The sequence below is a fragment of the Camelus ferus genome, chromosome 22, assembly GCF_009834535.1.
Source record: "Camelus ferus isolate YT-003-E chromosome 22, BCGSAC_Cfer_1.0, whole genome shotgun sequence".
Taxonomy (NCBI): Eukaryota; Metazoa; Chordata; class Mammalia; order Artiodactyla; family Camelidae; genus Camelus; species Camelus ferus.
Window position 1 is genome coordinate 17,641,266 of NC_045717.1, and position 21,851 is coordinate 17,663,116.

The following is a 21,851-nucleotide window of genomic DNA, read 5'->3' on the forward strand; positions in this document are numbered from 1 at the left end:
TCACCCTCTACGTGGCCTTGGGTGAGTCACTCAAACCCTCTAGGCCTTAAAAAAAAAAAAAAAAAGCCAAAAAATTTTTAAAATTCTCCAGGCCTCAGTTCCCTCCTCTGTGAAGTGAGCGTGAGACGTGATGATGATCAGGAGAGACAACCTTCAAGTGTGCAGCATGGCGCTCAGCTAAGAGCGATAATGTTAGGACTCTTCACTGTGACTTAAGCTGATGGCTTTGTGCCTGGCGTGGGGGGAGACGCAAGCTTGGGCGCCAGGTCTCATGAGTTGGGCCACCTTGGCAACTCACTTCACCTCTCTGATCCTCCATGCCTTTCACGGCCCAATGGATCCAGCCTCCATGAGAGGAGCAATGCCGTTAGGGAGGGGATCAGAGACCGTTTTCACTTCGAAAGCCTGGCCACTGGGGATCTCATTCACACAGAGTTCAGTCCACAGAAACATGGCACATTTCAGTCCACTTCTGGCCCGCCCCCCTGAGGCCCCACCACTGAGGGGGCCGCCCTGATTACCCTGACCTGTTTGGAGGATGTGGTCTTTCACAGACGAATGCCCTCCCTTGAGACTGTCACAACAGAATCATCCCCCACCTCTCGGAGACCAGAATCTTTGAAACTGCGAACAGACATGTGGCCCTCAGAGGAACTTTCCAGAAGGGGACCAGCAGGGAGAGAGTGGGGCTGGTACTCAAGGCTCTGCTCCTCCAAAGTTAGGCCCTTCCCCTTCCAAAGTCAGGTCTGGGCTCCTCTGAGTGGGACAGTCACTGGCCCCATGTGGGGTGGCCCTCGGGATAGGAGGCCACAATGGTGTCTAAGCCCTGGGATACACTAAGGCTGTGGATGTCAGGGGTGGGGAAGTCCTGAGGCTCTGTCAACTCTGGGCTTTATGCAATTTCATGGTTCTCTTGTCGTCCAATGCCTCCATTCTGTTAATTCATTCATCCACTGATTCCACAAACACTGGCTGAGTCCCAACTGCAGGCACCATGCTCGATTCTGGGTATGAAGCAGAAAACAACAACAAAAAAAACCCAACAGGCATGGTCCCTGCCCTGCTGGTCCTGCTCATGGTCCCTGGGGAGAGATGCCGCACAAGTCCACACGCAGGAGAGCCTGGCGGAAGAGGAAACAGCAAGGGCAGAGGCCCTGGGATAGGAACAAACTTGGCACGCTTGAGAAGCAAACAGGCAAGGTGTCCCAGAGGTGGAGACAACCCAAATGTCCATCAGTGGGTGATCTCGTAAAAGTTGTGGTCCATCCACACAATGGGATAGTCCTCGGCTATAAAAAGGGATGGGGCTCCGATACACTACGACACGATGGATGTCGAAAACCTTACGGTAAGTGAAAGAAGCCCGATGAAAAAGGCCATGTTGTGTGTGATTCTATTTACATGAAATGTTTAGAACAGGCAAATCCATAGAGACAGAGTAGACTAGTGGCTGCTGGGGGCTGGGGGTGGGGGGAATGGGGAGTGACTGCTCATTGGATACTGGGTGATAAAAATGTTCAAAAATTGACTGCAGTGAGGGTGGCACGAGGCTGTGAATATCCTAGAAGTTACTGAATTGCACACCCTGGTGGGTGAATTGTATGGTGTGTGAACTGCAGCTCAATAAAGCTATTAAAAAAAAAAAAAAGCCAAGGTGTCATCTGTCCCTGTACAAGGGCATGGTAGTGAAGGAGCCACCCCATCGAAGTCCTTAGAAACAAGGAAAAGTAGTGACTCTGAGCAAGAGGCTGGGTATGAGGTGGGCCTAAGGAGTTCCAGGACTCCACCTGACCTGGCTGGGGGGGGGGGGGCGCTGTGGAAATTTGGGGTGTTATGGGGCAAACACTTAGAGTTTGAATTTGTCAGTTATTTGGATGACTTGTTCCCCGTTAGAGACAAGAAGTAAAAAGAGAGGTGAGTTTTTCTCTTGGGGCAAAAGATGAATAATGATGCAAATGATAATGAACATGACGATGATGCTGCTGACAACGTGACAGCAGCTGGTCTGGGACACACCATCTCACCAGCTCTGCACAGCCATCCTGTGAGGTGGGAACTGGGATCACACCCATTCTACAGATGAGGGAACTGAGGTTCAGCCCATGGTTGTGCTGTGGGTCTGAAGCAGGATCTCGGGGAGGAGGGGTGCTCCTGAGAGGTCAGGTGCTCCTGAGAGGTGAGGAAGGGGGCTCAGAACGGAGCACTCAACTTGGCAAAATGAGTGCCAGGGGGATGAAGACCAGAGACTCTTGGTGGCATTATGGGAACTGGTGTTGACTGAGTGACTTACGCAGGGGGTGTGGGCGGCGCAGTGAGTGTTTGGCGGGGGACGGGGAGGAGGGGAGCTGAGAAGCTTATTTTCCCAAGTCAGTCTTTTGATAATGGTGGCATCTTCTCAGAGCTCGGGGGGACCTTCTCCTCTAGCCTGGGGTAACCCACTGCCTCTACTTTGATCTTGCCCAGACTTGAGGCCCCTGTTGGCCTGGGCTGTGTTTTAAATAGTGGGCATCCTGTGACCCCACCGCCCAACATCTGGCCATCTCCGTGTACCTACATGGAAAATGTGGACATAAACATCCGTTAACTTTAAAATGAGCTTTAATTTGTTTTCCTTAAGTGCATTTATCGATGTAAACAGAGCATGTTAAGAGATTCCAGGGGAGAGCAGACTATTGCTGGTATGTTGGTTTTAATTCAAAAAAGAAAAAAAGAAAGAAAAAAAAAAACTATCGTGCCAACAGCTTGGATGGACAGCAGCTCGTGGGGTGGCGGGAGAAAAAAAGAAAAAGAAAGGTTCCCTGGTGACACCCCTCTGCCCTGGTTACCTGGGTTCCGACTGCAGTCTCCACGGGAAGGCGGAGCTGTCAAAACAGAACTGGGCGGCTGCAGTTAGAAACCCACCTGGACTGCTCCTGCAGTCAGTCCCTGTGGGCCACCCTGCGCTCTCTGCCACATCCAGCCGGGGGTATGTTCCTGATCACCCAGATTGGCTGTGGGGAATCAAAGACGGAATCGCCTGCTGGCATGACGACCTGGTGAAGTAAAAATCTCTGCTAGAAAAAACATCTGATTTGGAGATGGTGGGATGGCGAAGAGGAGGAGGCTCCCCGACTGCAGGCGGGCCGCGTGTTGACTGCGTTTTGGGGTCACCCACATGACATGTACGGTGACCCCTCGGTGCTCAGGTGGAGCGCAGAGCAACCTGCTGGCCATGTCCGAGGCCCAGCTGGACCATGGGACCAAAACCTGGCTGTAAACAGGAAAGGCCACTCCATGCTTCTTTCCTCAGGATTTCCTTAATTTGTGCTTCCCTTTGGTTTGACTGTTAAAATGACAGGCGGGGGGGGGGGATAACGGTTTCTGTCACTTGTCCAAAAACTCAAGAGAAGAGGTGAAAGCGGGTGTTGGAGGCGCTGGGCAGGCGCCTCCCGGGCCTGCTGTGAGTCACCTCTCCCAGGAAGCGGAGCCGGCACTCCTGAGCCGTCAGTGGCCTTTGGGAGCCTCCCTCCTGCCGCAGGGGGCGTGGACGGGTTTTCCAGCGGGGCTTTAGCTGTGTCAAGGCCCAGAGATGGAGGCCTGCCATTGCTGGCTGCTACTGACGGCCGCGCCTCCACTCCCTCTCTCTGTCAAGTTATTCGAGGCGTGGACCCATTTGACGGATGTCGCAGAAAAAATAGCAGATTCTGAACTCATTCCATCTCCACAGTTGAAAAAGATCAGTTACTAAAATAAACAATTTCTCGATTGTGTTCTGGTGGCCATGGGCCCGGGAGCCGAGGCGCGGCGGGGGGTGTTGTGGGGGATGGCCCTGGCTGAGTGAGGGGCTCACTCAGGACAGGCACAGTCAGCTCGGCTGAGCGAGGCTCAGAGTAAGGCGGCCTTCCTCACAGAAGAACACATCGGAAAAAGCTGCTCCTCTTCTGCTGGTCTGGTGTGATTTTGACTCCCTGGTTGCTCCCCTGGGGGCTGTTGCCTTCCTGAAATTGCAAGAGGTTTTCCGAGATTACGGCTGAGCATCATGAGTACCAAGTCTCTTAACCAACCAGCCAGCCAACTAATGAACCAACCAACCAACCATCCGTCATCCATCCATCCACCTCCCTTGCTCCCTTCCTTCCAACCAGCCAACCACCTATCCATTCCGTCCCAACCAACTGCCCATCCACCCCCTCCCATCCATCCATCCCTGCCCTTCCAACCAACAATCCACCTGTCTATTCCCTTCCATCTAACCACCCGCTTCCTTCATCCATCCATCTATCCAACTGTCCCCTCCAACAGACAACTCATCTTTCACAAACCCAGAGATCTGTTTTTTCATCTGCTACCGCACCCACCACTCCTTCTAACCATCCATTCTCTTAATCACTTATTCACCTACCCATCCACCCCCTGTCCATGCATCTTCTCAGCATCTTTGCAACCACAGATTCACCTATCTCACTCTCCTCTTTCCCTACTTCCTTCTCTGTATTGAGCCACCCTTTCTCCTTTCCATCCATCTACCTACCCATCTATGTTGAGCATGTTATCAGTGAGGCAGCTGAGGGGCAGCAGAAAGGCTCTCTCGGGATTGGAGGGGCTGGGTTGAAAGATCCCAGTGCCACCCACACCTAGCTGGTCTCCATGCCCCTGTGCCAAGGCTCTGCTCACCATCTCTCCCCACAGTCTGCCTTCCACCCTGCTGCAGGTGACGTAAGCCCTAAACTCAAGATCTGTTGAAAACCCATCACTGCTGCTGCCCAGCATTTGAAGTCTCTGATCTGGCCCCCGCTGACCCTGGGAACTGAGATCCTATCTTCGCCCACGGCACCATGCTTGGAAAGGCTCGGCCCTGTTTCTTGGACTAATTCCTTTTCATCTTCTAGCTCTCAGGTCAGACTTAACTTTATTCAACAGCAACTGTCGACTGTTGGGCGCTGCCATGGGCACTGCGTATGCAGTGGCGGACAAGACCAGCTCCCCTGCCTTAGGGAGCTCACATGGTATGTGGGAGAATGGAAATCACACAGGGACACAGATCAGCATGAGTCCCTGTAGTGGTGCGTAATGAGAGGGAAGAGGTGGGGCGAGTGGTGGAGGGGTGTTCTGATGGTGATATCTGAGCAGAGGCCTCGTGGAGTGAGGGAGTGAGGCCGGGGACGGTCCAGGGGCTGTGGTCAGCAGAGTAACTGCCCCCAAGGATGTCCATGCCTTCATCCCTGGCACCTGTGAATTGAGTCTCTGACACGGCAGGAGGGACTGTGCAGATGTGATCAAGGTGAGGGGGGAGAGTGTCCTGGATCATTCAGGTGGGTCAGGAAGGAGCAGGGAGGATGGAAGCAGGCTCAGAGAGATGCTGAGAGGCTGGCTGGGAAGACGCAGGAAGGGGTCATGAGGCAGGGAATGCTGTGGCCTCTAGAAGCTTGACCAGGCAAGGAAACGGTCCTGCCCTGGAACCTCCAGCAAGGATGGCAGCTCTGCTGACACCCTGCTCTTGGCCTGGTGAGACCCACTTCCGACTTCTGACCTCCACATTAAGATAAGAAATGTGTATTGTTTAAATGGCTAAGTGTGTTCTGGGAGTTTGTTATGGTGGCCAGAGGAAACAAATGCAAGTGGGGAGCAGCCCAGGTAGAGGGGAAAGAAAGATCCAGACGCGCCTGGGGTGCTCAGGGAACAAGCAAAGGCCAGCATGGCGGGGCCAAGGGGAGGACAGGGAAGCAGCAGGTGGCAAGATGGAGCAAGCGGCAGCAGCCAGAGCACAAGTGGGGTGGGCCCTGGGGGAGCCTGGCTTTCTATGAGGCTCTTAAGAGAGGAGACAGAACAGAGGGAGGTGGGGAAGGCAGAGCCAGGCACATCAGTGATGTAGGATGGATACAAACTCGCAGCTAGCAGAAACGAAAGTTCTGGAGAGCTAATGCACTGTGTGGTGATTCTAGTCGGTGACACTGGACTGTGGCCATACCTCCATTTACTGCGCTTCACAGGTACTGTGTCTTCCACAAACTGAATGTGTGTGGCAGCCCCGTGTTGAGCAAATCTATCTATTGGTGCCATTTTTCCAACCGCATCTGCTTACTTCGTGTCTCTGTGTCACATTTTGATAATTCGCACACTATTTCAAACTTTTCCATTGTATGTGTTATGGTAATCTGTGATCAGTGATCTTTGGTGTTACCGTTGCAAAGAGATTATGACTTGCTCAGATGATGGTTAGCATTTTTGGGGGGACAATAGAGTATCTTATAATTAAGGTATGCACTTTTTCTTTTTTTTTTTTTAGATATAATGCTGTTGTGTGTTTAATAGACCACAGTACAGTGTAGACAACTTTTATAGGCCAGGCACTGGGAAACCAGAAAATGCGTGTGACTTGCCTTACTGTGATATTCACTTTATTGTGGTGGTCTGGAACCAAACCCACAGTATCTCCGAGGTAGGCTTGTATAAACGTCAAAGCTGCTGAGACACTAGACCTTAATTGTTCTCAACACGAAGACGAAAGTGATGTTTATGGGACGTGACAGAGGTCTTAGCTGACGCTATGGCGGTAATCGCACTGCAACACACAAATACCAAACCAACATGCTGTATGCCTCAAACTTCCACAATACTGCATGTCGACTATATTAAGAAAAAAGAAGACCCATATAAAATGGTATGGGGCTGAAACTCTGAACATAAACAAAGGTGGGAGGAAATGGATGGAATTTAACTGTTGGTGATTTGCCACTGAGGCAACAGAGAAAGAGAAACTGCGAGGATTATGGCTGAGCCAGCACTTCACCATCCAAGCCTGGGAAGGATACAGCGCATTCTGGAGGTGACCAACAGGCCTCCATCAAAAGCCCAGGCACAGTGTTGCCGTGATGCTCAGGGTAACTCCCAGTGGGTGAAACTGAGTCAGGAGGATTGCTAAGAATTAAAATTCTACTATTATATTGAAGAGGAAAGAATTCTAAGAAAACTACAATTTTAAGAAAAAGTTTTGTAAAATGTCAGCTTATGTGGGCTATTTTCCATTTTGGCTAAAGAACTGCTATTTAATCAGTTGATCACATGCCTTGCAATTCAATTCACAGCATCTTAGAACTATGAAAATAATGCTCGTTTTAAATCAGATGTCAACTACTTGAATGGCGTTTTGTATTGCGCAGCCTTGTATGACCAGATGCAGAACAAGTCACAAATGGAGTGCTTCACGCTCTCACATCGGAAAACAGGGAGCATTGCTGGGTGGGAAAGAGTGGTCGATGGAACAGAGGCTCTGGAGCAAGACTCACACCAACATTTAGGTGCTAAACACGCCCAAAATATAGCCAAGCATTCAGACTCCACCAAGAAAGCACTAGCCCCGCTGCATGCTGGGGACTGTGAACCTGCTCACATGGTAAACAAAACAGCCGGAAATGAATGACAGGGCGGGTGGGAAGGGATTCAGGCCTCAGAGCCCCAGGACCCACCAAAGCTTGTCACAACCTGCAGAATTTGGGGCTGGAAGGATAAAAAAGGCGATCAACCTGCCAGATTCGTCAGGACAGGAAGCCAGCGGTTGTCAGAGGCCTTGCTGGGGGATCTCAGAGCATGGAATCTTGGCCCCCTTCCCAGCCAGGCCCTGAGAAGCAGTACTTGCCCAGGGATGCATTACATCACTGAGGGTGATGCCGGCCGGGTCCAACAGGGGTGCACGCAGGGATCTGGGAAGGACACACACTCACCAATTTTTTATCCATTTTTGCTTTGATGTCTCTGGCGAGAGTGAAAAATGCCTGCAGAATAAGCACACAGTCAGTATCCCTGGAGTGGGAAGCAGATGGGGGCCTGCTGGTTCCTGTTCCCCGCTGTGCAGTGGGCATGGCTCAAGAGCAGGGCCAGTTGGGGAAAGTTTTAGGACAGAGACCCGGCACAGGTCTCACCTGTCCAGCCCCATCTCCCGCCCCTACTGGGGTACCCTCATCCACCCAGACCACCACTTCCCCTGAGCCAATGACACTGGGAGGTGGGATCACCCTCAACTGGTCAGAGAGGAAACTGAGGCTTGGAGGGGCCAACTGACTTGTTCCAAGGCACCCAGTGGCTATCTCTGTCCCTGACCCCTGTGCTCTGCCGGCCCGCTTTGCCCCTCTTCTGAGAGTCAGGGGCAGGGCAGAAAGATAAGCGGCTCTTTGGCCAAGCAAGCTTCATTTTGGGTCCTTGTCCAGTAGGAAGGCCTCAAAGGCCTGGCAGGTGAGGTGGAAGGTTCATCTTCCCCAGGTCGGCAAAGGATCAAGCGGGCCTGACCCTGGGCTGTTGCCTCTGTCCCAATCTCCTGGCCATTTCCTCCCTTCCCTCAACTGGACAGTACTTAGAAACCCGACTCTGACACAACCCTGCCCTGGGCCTCAGAGAGATGAATCGTCCTCAGCATTTCTTCCTGGTCTGGTGAGAGGCAGTCTTAGCAAACAGCCCTGTGATGTGGAAAGTCTGGCCATGGGGGGTGGCTCAGGATGCTGGGGATGCCCAAAGTGGTGGGCCTAAGGGTCTGGGGGATGGCAGGGGCTTTTGGGGGGAGGGGCGACACAGGCTGGGCCCTGATGGGAAAGGAGTGTGTGTGTGGGAGGGAACAGGACAGTGGAAAAGGCTTAGAGGAGGGTGGCAAAGGTGGCCAGGGATGGCGAGCGGTGGGTGAGGCCTGAGGCACACGCTGCTTGGGGCCAGCTGGGGAGGGCCCTCTGTGCCATGTGTAGGGGTCTGAGGTCGGGAGTGGTGTGCAAGATCTGTTTTGGAAAGATTGCTGGGCGGGAGGTGGGAGGAATGGAGGAGAAGGCAGGTCAGCTGCCGGGCTGGTGTGGCTAGAGAGGAGAGGAAGCCTGGGCCGAGGCTCAGTCAGGGCCCCCTACTCTGCCTGGGCTGTGACTGGGGCCTGTCTGTGTGCATGGTGAGAATGAAAACACCAACCTGGAGCCAGGCCTGGGCACTAGCCAGCTGGGACTCTCTGAGCCTCGGTTTCCCCGCCTGCAAAACTGTGCCTGCTCCCAGGGCTGCTCGAGAGCCAGCAAGATGAAGTCCTAGGTCAGAACATGGGGGCGACGCTCCCGAGCTGCCTGGGCCTGGCGCGTGGCACTGCCCAGGAAGTGCCTCTCGGCGGGCCGTCCAGGAGGGCAGCTGGAGCCTGCACCAGTCCCTGAGGCGGAGCGTCTCTGAACCCCCTGGCCCCGAACCGTGGGCTTGGGACTCACGTTCTCCACGTTGATGTTGGCCTTTGCGCTGGTCTCCATGAACTTGATTCCATAGTCCAGGGCCAGCTGCGAGGGAGGGAGACACACATGAACATCAGCCACCAGGTGTCCCTGACTCCTATGCAGCACCCGGAGTTGGGAACAATGAGGGGTGGGGCCTGCACCCTCTAGCCACCAGTGGAGAGCAGGTGGTGAGTGTCCCTGGCAGGAGGGTGGAGGGGGCCAGGCTCTGTTCTCTGCCCTCTGTGGCCTCAACAGGTCCCACGAAACACTGAGTGGGAGCAGAGCACACCCGAGGAGCCTTCACTGCTTTCAGTCTTTAGCCTGAAGCCTGGCTGGGCGAGGGCTTTCCACCTTCTCTTCTCATGGCACACGCCCCACTGGGGCAACCAATTTGCCCAGCAAAGTCCTGCGTCCCGGGACTCCCTCAGACTTGGACAAGACAGGATGGCAGGTCTCCTTATGCTCATAAAGATTATGAGGGAGTCTCCCTAAAGCCCAGCCTCTCCATCTGCGAGCAATCTGGGGGCCCTCTGGGGCAGGGCAGGGCTGACCCACCCCGTGGCACCCAGCGGCCACCATGCCCACCTTCTCTCCCCGTTCCCTGGAAACTTGTCTCTTGTCGTTCACGTCGCACTTGTTCCCGAGTATCATCTTTTCGACATCTGCAGAGGCGTGCTGCAAGGAGAGGGGCAGACGGGGCAGGTGAGAGGTGAGGTCAGAACCGGACAACTTGTAGACCATCCCCCAAGATCAGAACGGTGGGTCAGGGCTGCTAGGCACGCCCTTACAGGTGACAAGCTGAAGTTCAGAGAGGCTGAGTGGCCCGTCCTATGTCACACAACCAATGTCAGGGCAGAGTTCAGGGTTCTGGCTGCTACTCTGACCAAGTGCATGCTCTCTGACTGCCAAGGACGGCCTCCCGTGCCTGTCCTTGGGCTCCTGGCGGGGTCTGGCTTATGGGAGGCAAGCGAGGCTGGGATTCCCGTCTCTGCTCACCTCCCGTCCTCCCGGGCTCCTCTGCTGGAGGCCCCAGCTGCGGTCCCAGGACCTTCCATCCTGCTCTATCTCACTCTCTCTGGGCTCTGGAAACAGGCTGTGCCTGGGGTAGTCACAGCCTTTGGTCACTGGTCACCACCAGCCTTGGGTGCTTTGCCATCCCCTGGCGTTCCCTGAAATCTGCCCTCTGCCTGAAAATGGCTCCCTCCTCCAAACCTCCCCTGCACTCCACCACAGTGGGCCTCACTTCCCGAAGGACTGGGTCATCGGACAGGCCCTTCTCACTGCAGCTCATATCTGCTCTCTGGGAAACATGTCCCGCTCCTCCCTAATTTCCTACTGACCAGCAGGCCCTCTTGCCTACTGGCCAGAACAGAGCTTCCACAGAGCCTAGCGTGAGGTGAGCAGCTCCCCTCCTCAGCCTCCTGTTAGCAAATGCGGGGTCACCGGGAGGCGGCCCAGTGCAGCTGCTCACAGACGCTGGCTGCGACGTGACCTTTGGCCCTGGCTTCACAGGTGGGTGAAGTTCTCAGACCCGAAGCCCCACCTCGTGAGTCATCCAAAGCCACAGGTGCATCGTCCAGGGAGGCCCTAGGGGCAAGGGGAAGCTCTCTGGAGAGTGGGAAGGGGATGACACTGGCCCTTGGATGGGGAGGCCAGGCTGGCTGCCTTCTCTTCCCTCCTGGTTCAAGGTCTCCTTTCACAGGCAACTGCAGTTTGAGCACGGGGAGCTCACTCCACCTCACACCCTGCTCTCCTGTAGCTCAAAGTACAACTGACACCTCTCACCACACCCAGCAAATACAAAGGTCAACACCAATTCTAGAACCTTCCTTCTCTAGAAAGCACCAAATGCTCACAGTGACGAAGAGCCTAGATAGATATCCTCCATTCGTGACCTCAATGTCACCCAAACCCAACAACCCAGCTGGGGAAATGGGCTCTCGGGGCTTCTCTGTGACAAGGCCAGGTCACCGATGTGACCTTTCACCCGCAGGCCAGACCCCACCACACCCGTGCTCACAGAGGAGCCTCGCTGGCTCCCCGCTGCCAGTAGGCTAAGTATGGCCACCTGCCTTGGCAGGCAGTGAGGGTTCCCGGCCCCCTCTGATAGTGCTCCCGGCTACAGGGCTCTTGGCGAGTTACCCATAGGTGTCTCTGTGCTCAGTGATCTCACATGTAAACCAGCGGGCTCCGGGGTGAGGACTGGGGAGAGGATGAGTGGGGCGTTCCTGCAGGTGGGAGGGGCCTGCAAGTCTTACCTCCTCAATGTTCCGAATCCAGTTCCGGATGTTGTCGAAGGACTTCTCGTTGGTGATGTCGTAGACCAGCATGATGCCCTGAGCAGGGGGAGACAGAGACGTGCACTCTGGACGAGCTGCCAGCTCTCTGGCAGGGAGGCCCCAGCAAGGTGGGGTGGCAGGGACCCCGACAGGACACCCCTCCCCCGGGCCCTTCCTCCTGCTGGGCTCCAGCGCTTGCCTCTCCCTTGGGTCCCAGGCTCTAGTCCTGCTCCTTGGCCACCGATGCGACCCTTCTCCCTGGTGAACAGACCCCACCCCACCGGCGCTTACAGAGGCTTGCTGGCTCCCTGCTGCCGGCAGGAAGAGCGCGGCCCACGCACCCGCAGCCAGCGAGGCCCCAGCAGCCGACCTCCCAGCCTCACATCCTGCAGCTCCCTGTTCCACAGGCGGCGTTCCACGGCTCTGACACCCACCGCACTCCCCCTCGCACCAACTCTTTCCTGGGCTCGGCCTCTTCCACACCCTCACTCACCACCCACCCCCGGCCCCTGGCCTGAGTTGCCTCATAGGCTTGGCCAGCGCCACCTTCTCTGGTAGCCCCACTGTCACCCCTCGTCTGGTGCCTCCCATGTGCTTCTCCCTGAAGCCTCACAGGCTGGGTCGGGTGGTCCCAATGTGAGAATGGGGAACCTGAGGCTGGGGGGTCGGGGGCTAGGTCCCTGTGTCCAGTCACCCGAGACAGTAAAGGACACAACTGGGTCTGAGGCCAGGGGGACAGATCCCATGAGGGAAGACCCACATGCCTTCCAGAGACCCCATCAGAGTGGGGGCTGGCTTCAAACACCAGGGCAGGCAATGCTGAGGCTTCCGGGGTTCCATATCCCACGTGTGAGCACCTGGGAGACGGTCCACGGGTCCTGAAATAACTGCAGAGTAAACCCGCCTCTGCATGAGCCCACGATCTTGCCAACACCCAAGAGAAGGGCAAATATCCCCGTTTGATTCAAGGGGAAACCGAGATGCAGAGAAGTGACCTTTAAGATTTAAGCCCAGCTCTGAAGGAACTGATGACACCGGTTCCCGTTAGGAATCTTCCTGGGTCCTCCTCAGGATCAAGCAATGCTCAGGGCCACCCTTCAGTGGTCCCCGGACATCCCCATGGCAAGCCAGCCTGCAGCATTCTCACAGGTCCCCATGCAGCTCAGCCCCTGGGCTCCAAGGCACGTGGTCCCAGCTGTCTGGCCCGGGGCCCAGCTTACTCCCTTCCCTCCCTCTACCTGCTCCCAGGGCCAAGCCCTCCATCCACAAGCTCTAGTGATAGCCAAGGCGTCTCCGAGGCCGCCTGAATTCGCAGAGTAAGAGCTTAGGCTGTGTGTGATGGGAGATAACCACCAGGGCAGGGGTGTGACCAAACCACAGGCAGGGCAAGCGGGCCACTGCAATTCCAAACCCACACTGTGCCCTTGAGGATATACATGGTGGCCTTACAGCCTGTCACAAACGCCACCTGGGATCCCTCATTCAGTGTTCTCCTAGGGAGACTGAATAGAGATAGCTGACGAGAGAACTCGGAAGAGTTTTCACTGGCTGTGATGTCTGCCACGCCCAGCCAAGGCCAGCCGAGGTACAGATGCTGGCGGGCAGACTCTGAGTTGAGCATCACTGGGGCCTCTGCCTAGCAAGCTGCCCTCCTGTCAGGGGCAAGAAAGGCCACAGGGCTGTTAGGCTTTTCTGCCCCTTTATCCAGGGACTGGCTCCTCTGATGGCCCAGGATTCCGCCGCCACCACCACCAGGTTGACACCACATATGCAAGATTCCAAGGTCCTGGATTATTACCTATGGGGGGCTGGGGGCAGTGGGTAGAGCTATCAGGAAAGAGCAGAAGTCCCTGGAAAACATAGTGTCACTCCATTCTAGGCCCTCCCTGAAGCTCCCCCTGGGCTCCGAGTGACCATTTTCTTACCCGTCTGGGCACAGCTCCCCATATCTACCTGCAAACTCAAAACAGGACCCTGGACATTTGATGTTCCCCAAATTTGGGACCCAAGGGTCTAGTACCACAAGGACAAAGATGATGACAGGGCTGAACTAATGGCAATCTTTGCACTGTTCTGCACAGTTGCCACCACCCACACAAGGCTGTGAGGGGATGTGACCTCGGGGCTGGGGTTCCTACCTTAACTGATTTAAAGTCCAACAACCATACATGGCTAGCGGCTTCCTTATGCATTAGGCCAGGTCTAGGAGGATGCAATCATCTTGGGGCTGGATAGGGTCTTACGTATGGCTCAGTCCAGACTTGTTGGGGCTGGCTGAGGATGTGGGCACTAGAGAGAAACAGCCACTACTGGCCGAGACATCGACCCTCTGTGTGAACTGAAGCAGGGGCTGGAATGGCACTGACCCTCAGTTTCCTCATCTGTAAAATGGGGATAACCATGGAACCCACTCTCAGGAGTTTATGGCCAAGACCTGGGCCCAGTGACTGCTGCAGGGAAGGGCTGGGTGAAGGGGGTCGGGGGTGATTTTTCAGCCCAGAGAGGGATGGGATCTACCTGAAGCCACACAGCAGAAGCTCCCCCAGGACCCCAGAGCCCCCGCCCCTCCAGAGCACAGCAAGGTGAGGGAAAAATTAGTAAATTAATTTTAATGAGAACTAAGGTTGCAACCCACAAGATTGAGTTTCTATTATGTTCAGACACCGTGTGGGATACTGTAAATACTTAATGCCTCTATTCATTTCTGCCGTTCACCAGCAGTTCCTACTGCATACACAGCGTGGTCCCAGGCATCGGGTGTGTGGCAGGGACACAGCCCTCCTGGAGCTTATGCCTAGTGGAGGAAACACGTGTCTATGCAGTTGATCGAGGGGGCGTGGCATGTAAGGGATGGGGCATGCTGGGAGCTGAAATTGGGGAGACGGCCATCCACCCTCCTAGCTGCCTGGATGTACTCCTGTTCTCTGTTCCACTTTCACAGGGTGACCCAGGGGCTGAGCCAGGTCCTGGGAACCTACCTCCCATTCTTGGCAGTCCCTGGGCACCCTACTCCATTCACACCTCACAGGTGCATGACCTGCTCGGGGACCTTGGGGGCAGGGCCCTGGCCCATTCTGGGGGCCCTGTGTGTATTATTCAGGCCTGGCCTGGAGAAGGGGCTCAGTAAAAATGTCTGAGAGATGACAGACGAGTCTTCCTATCACATCACCCGCCTCAGGCCCAGGCAACAAATGTTAATGGCCAACCAGCCCAGAGCAAGTCAGCTCCTGGACGATCTTCCAAGTTTTCGGTAGCAAATTCCAGAGACCGACGGGGGCCACCTGAGTGCTCTTAAGTGTCGGGGCATGTCGGCTCCGATTTCACTGACCTCACCCAGAAGAACCGGCTTCCTGTGTCTTCCTTCATTCCTAGAGAATTAGGTTTCCTTAAACCCTGCATTGTCCTTGGAGCCAGAAGGGGATGTATGGACGAAGAGGTGGAGGTGGGGCACACAGCCTTTTCCCAAAACTAACTCAGAACCAAGGACCCCTGAAGAGCCAGAGCACGGGCTCCCTAGAAACACCCAGATTTTGGTATCCAAGTCAGTGATGTTCATTTTGACTTAAAAAAAAAAAAAAGACAACCACCCCCCCAAAGCCAATCCGTACCATCGCGCCCCTGTAGTAAGCCGTTGTGATCGTCCGAAACCGTTCCTGACCAGCTGTGTCCCTAAAGATGACAAGAAGGGGTATTAGTGACACAGAATGAGAACAGTCGTCACAGTGAGAACGAGGGGCCTTTACCCAGGATGGACGCCCAGCTTTCTCATGGGTCACCTCCTGATTCACTGTCCTACTGTGGGGCACCCCAATCCTTGCATTATTACAGAGACGGAAACTGAGGCTTGGGCGTGTGTCTGATGTCTCCTGGCTGGGGATGCGGCAGAACCACGAGGTCTCTTTCACACCTTGGCTCCCTGGGAATCTCCCCGGAGTCTCTGGGCCCCGTAAGAGCCAAGGGTGGATGTTATTATTTGTGAAAATCTGGGTCCTCCGGTGTGGAAGGGGCTGGTTAAGTGACATGGAAACACAGCCCTCACCGGTGGGCTGAGCCGGGTGAGATCAGTGGGGCTTGGGAAGCACTTCCACACTCGCTATCTCGGTGGGGGCCAAGGGGAGAGTCCTTCTACCTCAGTAAGGAGGCGACACCTGGTAAGACATGCCCAGCTCTTGGAAGGGAGTGTGTTCAGTTTGGTTTAAAGGCGACTTAACTGATTGATGGTGGAGCCAGGGTAAGACCATGTCTTTTGTCTCTGGGCCCAAGGTTCCTCCTGTGACCCTGCATCACCCTCTGTGCTGGGCTCTGCATATCTGGACTATACAGAAGCCCCTCGTTTGGGGCTCAGTTGACTTTCTGCCGCCAAGAGCAGGTGAAGTCAGTGGTTATGAAGTTATTTTACGGCTGTTTTAGAAGAGTTTTAAGAGAGTCATTGACCCCACTGCGAGTGCTAAGAGCAGAAGCAGGGAGACAGGAGGATAGGAAAGCAAAACTTCTGCCTGCTGGTACAGTGTCACTTTGGACTTGGGCACCGAGGCTACTGGGGAGCCAACGTGTTGGAAAGAGAGGAACCGCTATGGCTTGGAACTTACAAGGTGGCCAGAGACTGGCTGCCTCCTGAGCTCGGTAGGATCTGTTGGCCACACCCAGATTTTGATTTGAAGTCAGGTTCAGAGGTGGATACCACTGAAGTTGAGGGGACCCCCCCAACCCAGGCAGGCGGGCCAAGGCGCACGCTTTGAGGCTTGAGTTGGAGAGGTGAGCTGCAGGGAGGGAGGCCTCCCCTCCCACTCGTGGGTGCTCCCCTGGACCAGAGGGACTGGCTACCCTTCCAAATATGACTTCTCTTACTTCTGCTCGGGGCTTGTGAGTCCCTGCAGGTGACGTGGCTGCAGGGCAGGACCCTCCCACATCTGAGCACAGTGGGCTGCAGACCAGAGCCTATGTTCAGGACGGGGACTCACAAACTCTAATTTTATGTGGCGTGAGAAGTCAGCCCTAGGTGAGTGGAATGGAAACGGGTCTTGCCGTTGGGCCTAGCCTTGGCTTATTTTCAGTTCTGGGGTTTCAGGTCTGTGTATTAGGAAGTGAGGCCTGGGCTGCCCCAGGGGAGAAAAGAGGAAGTGATGTCAGGCCTTCGGCGAGCTGATAGGCTCAGGGGGGCTCAGGGGGAACTGAGCCTTGCTACCTCGGGCTGGGGCACCTTGCTACCTTGGCAGCCCTCACCGCGGCCAGGGAGAGGGCTCGCTCCACGATCAGTGGGAGCAGGCCGCTCTGAAGCCTGCATGCTGAGTTAACTGGGACCGGGAGCCCTGTCCCTGAAGGGCCTGACAGACTCTCATCCCCAGCAGCCAGCAGGGCACAGTTCCTGGGGCTTCTGAAGAAAACCTGATGCGTCTGGGCTGGCCACCAAGGGATGGAGGCTGTGGTCACAGGGAGAGGGGAGGGGTCACTAGGGGCTTCAGGCTCAAAGTACCTGCTGGGGGAGGGGCAGCCAAAGGCAACAGCTCTTACCATATCTGTAGTTTAATTCTCTTGCCATCGAGCTCTATGGTCCGAATTTTAAAGTCAATTCCTGAAAGACAAGGAATAAAAGGAAAAAAGGGGCATCACGGTCAGCCCACTTCTCAAGCTGTGTCTTGGCTGGTGCTGCGAACCCGGGCGGGTGACAGCTGCCACGGTTTACAGAGTACCTGCGGGGTGCTGGGCTGGGATCTCTGAATCCCTCACACAGGTCTGGAGGCACCTGAGAACTTTCTCCTCTCACTGCAGGGGAGGCTGGGCAAACCCAGGGAGTGCAGACGCCAAAACCTTGTTCTTGCCCCACAAGCCACACCTGACCCTCCAAGCACACTGGGCACGGGGCCCGGAGAGGCACCTGATGCAGGCAGGCCTCTAGCATCTGCACGTGTTGTTCTCTCTCTGGAGGTGGTCCCTACCCTCCCTGCCTGTCGGCCTGGAGAACTTCTCCTCCTTTGAGACCTGCCAGAAGGTCACCTCCCAAAAAGCCATCTGGACCCTGCCCTCCTCCGCTCCACCCTCTTGCTTTAGTCCCCTCTCCCCAGGACCAGGGCGACCTCTCAGCCTCCTTGCCTGTTCTCCAGGCTCCCACTGTTGTCCCCTCAATCTCCTTTCCAGCTTCCAAAATGCAACCTTAACCATGTCACCAAGCTAACCTCTGCTCCAGACCTGGTGTGTCCACCAATGGATGAATTGATAAACAAAATGTGGTCCACCCCTACAATGGAATACTACCCAGTCATAAAGAAGGAGGAAGCTCCGACACACACTACAACGTGGATGAACCTTGAAAATATAACACTGAGTGAGAGAAGCCAGACATGGAAGGTCACACCGTATATAATTCTATTCATATGAAACTTCCAGATTAGGCAAATCAGGAGAGACAGAAAGGAGACCAGTGGTTGCCAGAGGGTGTGGGGGAACGAGGAGATTGGTGGGACTGACTCAGGGGACTCTGGGGTCTTTTTGTCACAATTAAAATGTTCTGGAATTGATGTTGGTGATGGTCACAGAGCTCTGTGAATATACTTGAGGCCACTGACTTGCACACTTTAAATGGATGAGCTGAATTATAACTCAACAAAACTCGTAAAAAAAAGACAAACAAACCCAAAACCCAAAACACCTTCCAGTGGCTTCCCACTGCTTCCCCGGCCCAAGAATTAAGTGCAAACAGTGGCCAGCGTGCTCCAAGGCTCTGCCTTACCTGGTCACCTCTCAGCACCCATGCCTCCTGCCCTCCTCTCTGGCCACACTGCCCAAGCTTGTCCTGGCCTTGGGGCTTTTTCTGTCCTCCCCTGGAATGTTCCTTCATTCCACAGCCACCTGGCCCCCCTTCCCTTCACTCAGGTCTCTGCTCAGGTCACCTCCTTGAGGGAGTCTTCCTAAGCCTCCTCTCTCCCCTTCTTCTTCATGAACGATCCCTGACACTGGATACGTGTTGATTTGCCCTGTGAACCAAGGAACCAAACTTGCTAACTAGAATGGCCTGCGTGGAGGGGGAGTGGCCAAGCCCAGCCTTCGCCTCAAGGTGTTCGTTCTACATCTCTGCCTCTGAAGCCTGGAGACTGAGGCCTGGCCTGACCCCTCAGAATCTGGGATGGGGATGCTAACTCCATCCTTGCCCACCTCAGCTGTCCTAGGGACCATGGGGAGTAAAAGCCTGCACTTGAATTTTGCCTCCTGGAGCTTATTTTGTCCCCTAGGGCATAAGCTCCAGGAGGTCAGGGGCTCATATGCCTTCCTCACAGCTGCATCTCCAGTGACAAAGCATGGCAGGGGCTGCTTATATCTGCCAGAAGCCCATCACCCAGTCCTGCACACACACCCTGACTACAGGCCCTGGGACAGTCCTGGTCCCTCTGATTCATCCAATTCATCTCTGCAGCCCCTGCACTGAGGCAGATGCCTGGCACGCAGCAGGCACTAGAGAAAGATGGATGAACCAAAGAGTCAAGAGCAACGAGATCTATGTGGTGCCCCACAGTTTACCAAGCACTTTCGTGTGTCAGCCATCTCCCTGCAGGAATGAATGAATAAGGCCCTGAGGAGATGGGGGCTGAGCCTGGCTGGGGAGAGCCAACTCCACGAGCCATAGGGCCAAATTTACACCACAAATGATCGATGGAGCTTAAGAGAACAGGCTTTGGCAAAACGTAACCTGGGCAGAAAATCAACAGCCACTTAATCCCTTATCTATAAAGAAAATGCAGAGATACCAGCCGTGCCAATATAGAACTGCCTTTATGCATTCGGTTGCATTTCAGCACTAAGCCTCGCAGTGTCATCTCTTCCTAAAACAGCCCCCCACTCTTGTCACGGATGCATAGGGACTTATGGATTCAAAAGGCATTGTTCAGTCGACAGAGCCCACAGCATCATGGTGTCCTATCCTCCTCCTGGGTTTTATTAACACACCAAGTTTAATTAGAAGTGCAAACTTTATGAGGCCTAAGAGTTAACGAGGCCATAACTTCAAGGTCACAGGGAACTAAACTTTCCTAGAAGACAGAGGTCTGCAGGAAGACTACAAATGTAATGAGAATACCGGAGGGGGTGGGGAGGGAGGAATCCTGGGTTCAAATGCCACGTCCACCTCCTTAGGTGACCCTGCCCAAGTCGCATCCTCATCTGCAAGTGGAGGTTGGCCACCTCAGAGCCCTCAAGGGCTGGACTGGGTTTTCTGGTCAAGAATTAAAAACCAAACAAGACTCAATGTCCCAATTGATCTCACTGGGAAGTTTCTGACCCTGGAAAACTGAGGTCTGGGTTGAGAGCGAGCCACAGTCTATGAGGAGTTAACATCTCTTCCTGATTGGTGGGGACGCAAGGGTTATCCCGAAGTTTGACCCTGGAGCGAGGGGAAGGAAGGACTCAGAAACACCTGGGCCCAGGGGATGGCTGCTGTCACTCCAGGGGACATTCTGCTTCCTCTAGACAGCCTCTGGTTGTGGTGACAACCCCCTGTTCATTGTACAGTTCCGATCCTCCACCATCCAGGGCACTGGCCAAGGAAGAGAGAACCACTCCTCAACTGAAGAAACAGGGCTCAGAGAGGTGAAGTACTCGTTCAATGGCACAGAGAGCAGGAAACCAGGCATGATGACTTCCAGTGCAATTCTCTTTACTTTACATCTGGCACTGAAGTGTTTTGCAAAGTGCAGCTCCTGGAGGAGGCAAGGATGGACTCAGCAGCTCATTGTGGGGTTCAGGGAGCCAAGGTACACAGCGGTAAAGCAAAGCCCAGGCCCTTGGTCTTTTCCAACTCCTGGGCTTGGTGACCATTCTCTTGCTTCCCCACTCCAGAGCAAGGCTGCACAGCCCACAGGCTACTCCATTTGACGGATGTTCCTTCCAGGTCAAGCCTTTTCATGTGGCCAATGGCTGTTTTTGTAGTGGTGGTGCTGGGGGAGAAGTCAGCCCCACTTTTGTGGATGGCAGAACTGAGAAGCAACAGGTCAATTCTGCTCAACCACAATGTGGGCTGGCCCTGCAGAAAAGGCTGTGCTGCAAAGTGACAGCTGGTGTCCTGGGCCTAGCGATAGGGAAGTCAGGGCTGTCTGTGGCAGTGGCTGATTTTGGTTTCTCACTGAAGCTTTTATCTGACATCTCCTCAGGATGACAGGTCCCAGGGCAGGCAGCTGTCACTCGTCATTGCTGTCACCCTTGGGTTGGGATGGAAGGCCGGACAGAGAAAGTCTTTAGACTCCCTCTCACCATTCCTTCTAGCAGAAATTCCTCCATGGGGGATAAAGGGTCAGAGAGAGGGGTGCAACCCCTGAATATTCTAGAGGAAAGAGCAGGAGAGGTCTGGGTTGGATTCCTAGCTCTGAGGTGGATCAGCTATGCTTGTCCTGGGGGTGAGTGCGCACATCTCTCTGAGATGGTTGAACCTTGAGTTCTAGGTTCAGACACACCCAGGTACAAATGGCATCCTTGCCACCTGTAGACTGGGTGACCTTGGGCAAATTCAGTGTCCTCCCTGAGCCTCAATTTCCTCATCTGTGGCATGAACTTGTAACAGCACCTAACACAGAGAACTGGCAAGTGTGATAAACCACATAAGGCGCCTGGCACACAGTAAATGCTCAATAACGTCAGATGTCACTTGTCACTGTCCTTTCCCCATGGCCAACTCCTCAAGCCTCAGTTTCCACTTCTGTGAGACAAGGACGCCAAGCAATTGCTTGGAGAGCTGCTGCGAGGACAGAGCTAGATGATGGGTGCCAAGACCCTATACAGGACATATACTCTAACGAGCAGGCTAAGGGTTGGGGCCTCACTCTCCCCATCTGCAAAATGGGCGCCTGGTCTCGCCCCCATGGCCCAGGAACCCCCGAACGGCGGTAGAGGCGACTTCTCTTTTTCCTTCTGGGCCCCTTGACCCTCTCAGATCCCTAGTCCATACGGCCCGGCCGCTCCCTCAGCCCCAGCCCCTCAGGGGCGCGCCCGGCCCGGGCCTCCCGCGCCCCGGGCCGTTCCCCGGCCCCAGTACCTATGGTGGAGATGAAAGTGGAGTTGAAGGCGTCCTCGGAGAAGCGGAACAGGACACAGGTCTTCCCCACCCCCGAGTCCCCGATCAGCAGCAGCTTGAACAGGTAATCGTAGGTCTTCGCCATATTACACTCTCTCCCCGACGGGAAGTGCGCCCAGCGCCTCGCCACTGGCCGCTGGCCACGTCCATCAGCGCCGATCCCGCCCCCCATTGGCTCCCGGCCCAACGCGCGTCACCGCGGCCGACGCCCGCCCCTGCGCCCCGCCCGCCTCGGGGAGACGTGGGGAAGAGGTGAGCTGGGCACGGAGCCGGAAGAGGCCCGAGCGCGTCGCTCATTGGCCAGCGCTTAGGATA

At 55.0% G+C, this 21,851-nt stretch overlaps 1 protein-coding gene across 1 annotated transcript; it reads right to left on the reverse strand.

Moving 5' to 3' along the window:
- Positions 1-2,580: 2,580 nt before the first annotated feature.
- Positions 2,581-21,658, reverse strand: RAB8A (RAB8A, member RAS oncogene family). The gene is made up of 8 exons (XM_032465380.1): positions 21,498-21,658; positions 16,994-17,054; positions 15,091-15,151; positions 11,462-11,539; positions 9,789-9,878; positions 9,201-9,266; positions 7,701-7,751; positions 2,581-3,977 (listed from the first exon to the last, which is right to left on the reverse strand). Exons 1-8 carry the CDS (start codon positions 21,619-21,621, stop codon positions 3,885-3,887), a joined length of 624 nt encoding a protein of 207 aa, XP_032321271.1. The 5' UTR covers positions 21,622-21,658; the 3' UTR covers positions 2,581-3,884.
- Positions 21,659-21,851: the final 193 nt, after the last annotated feature.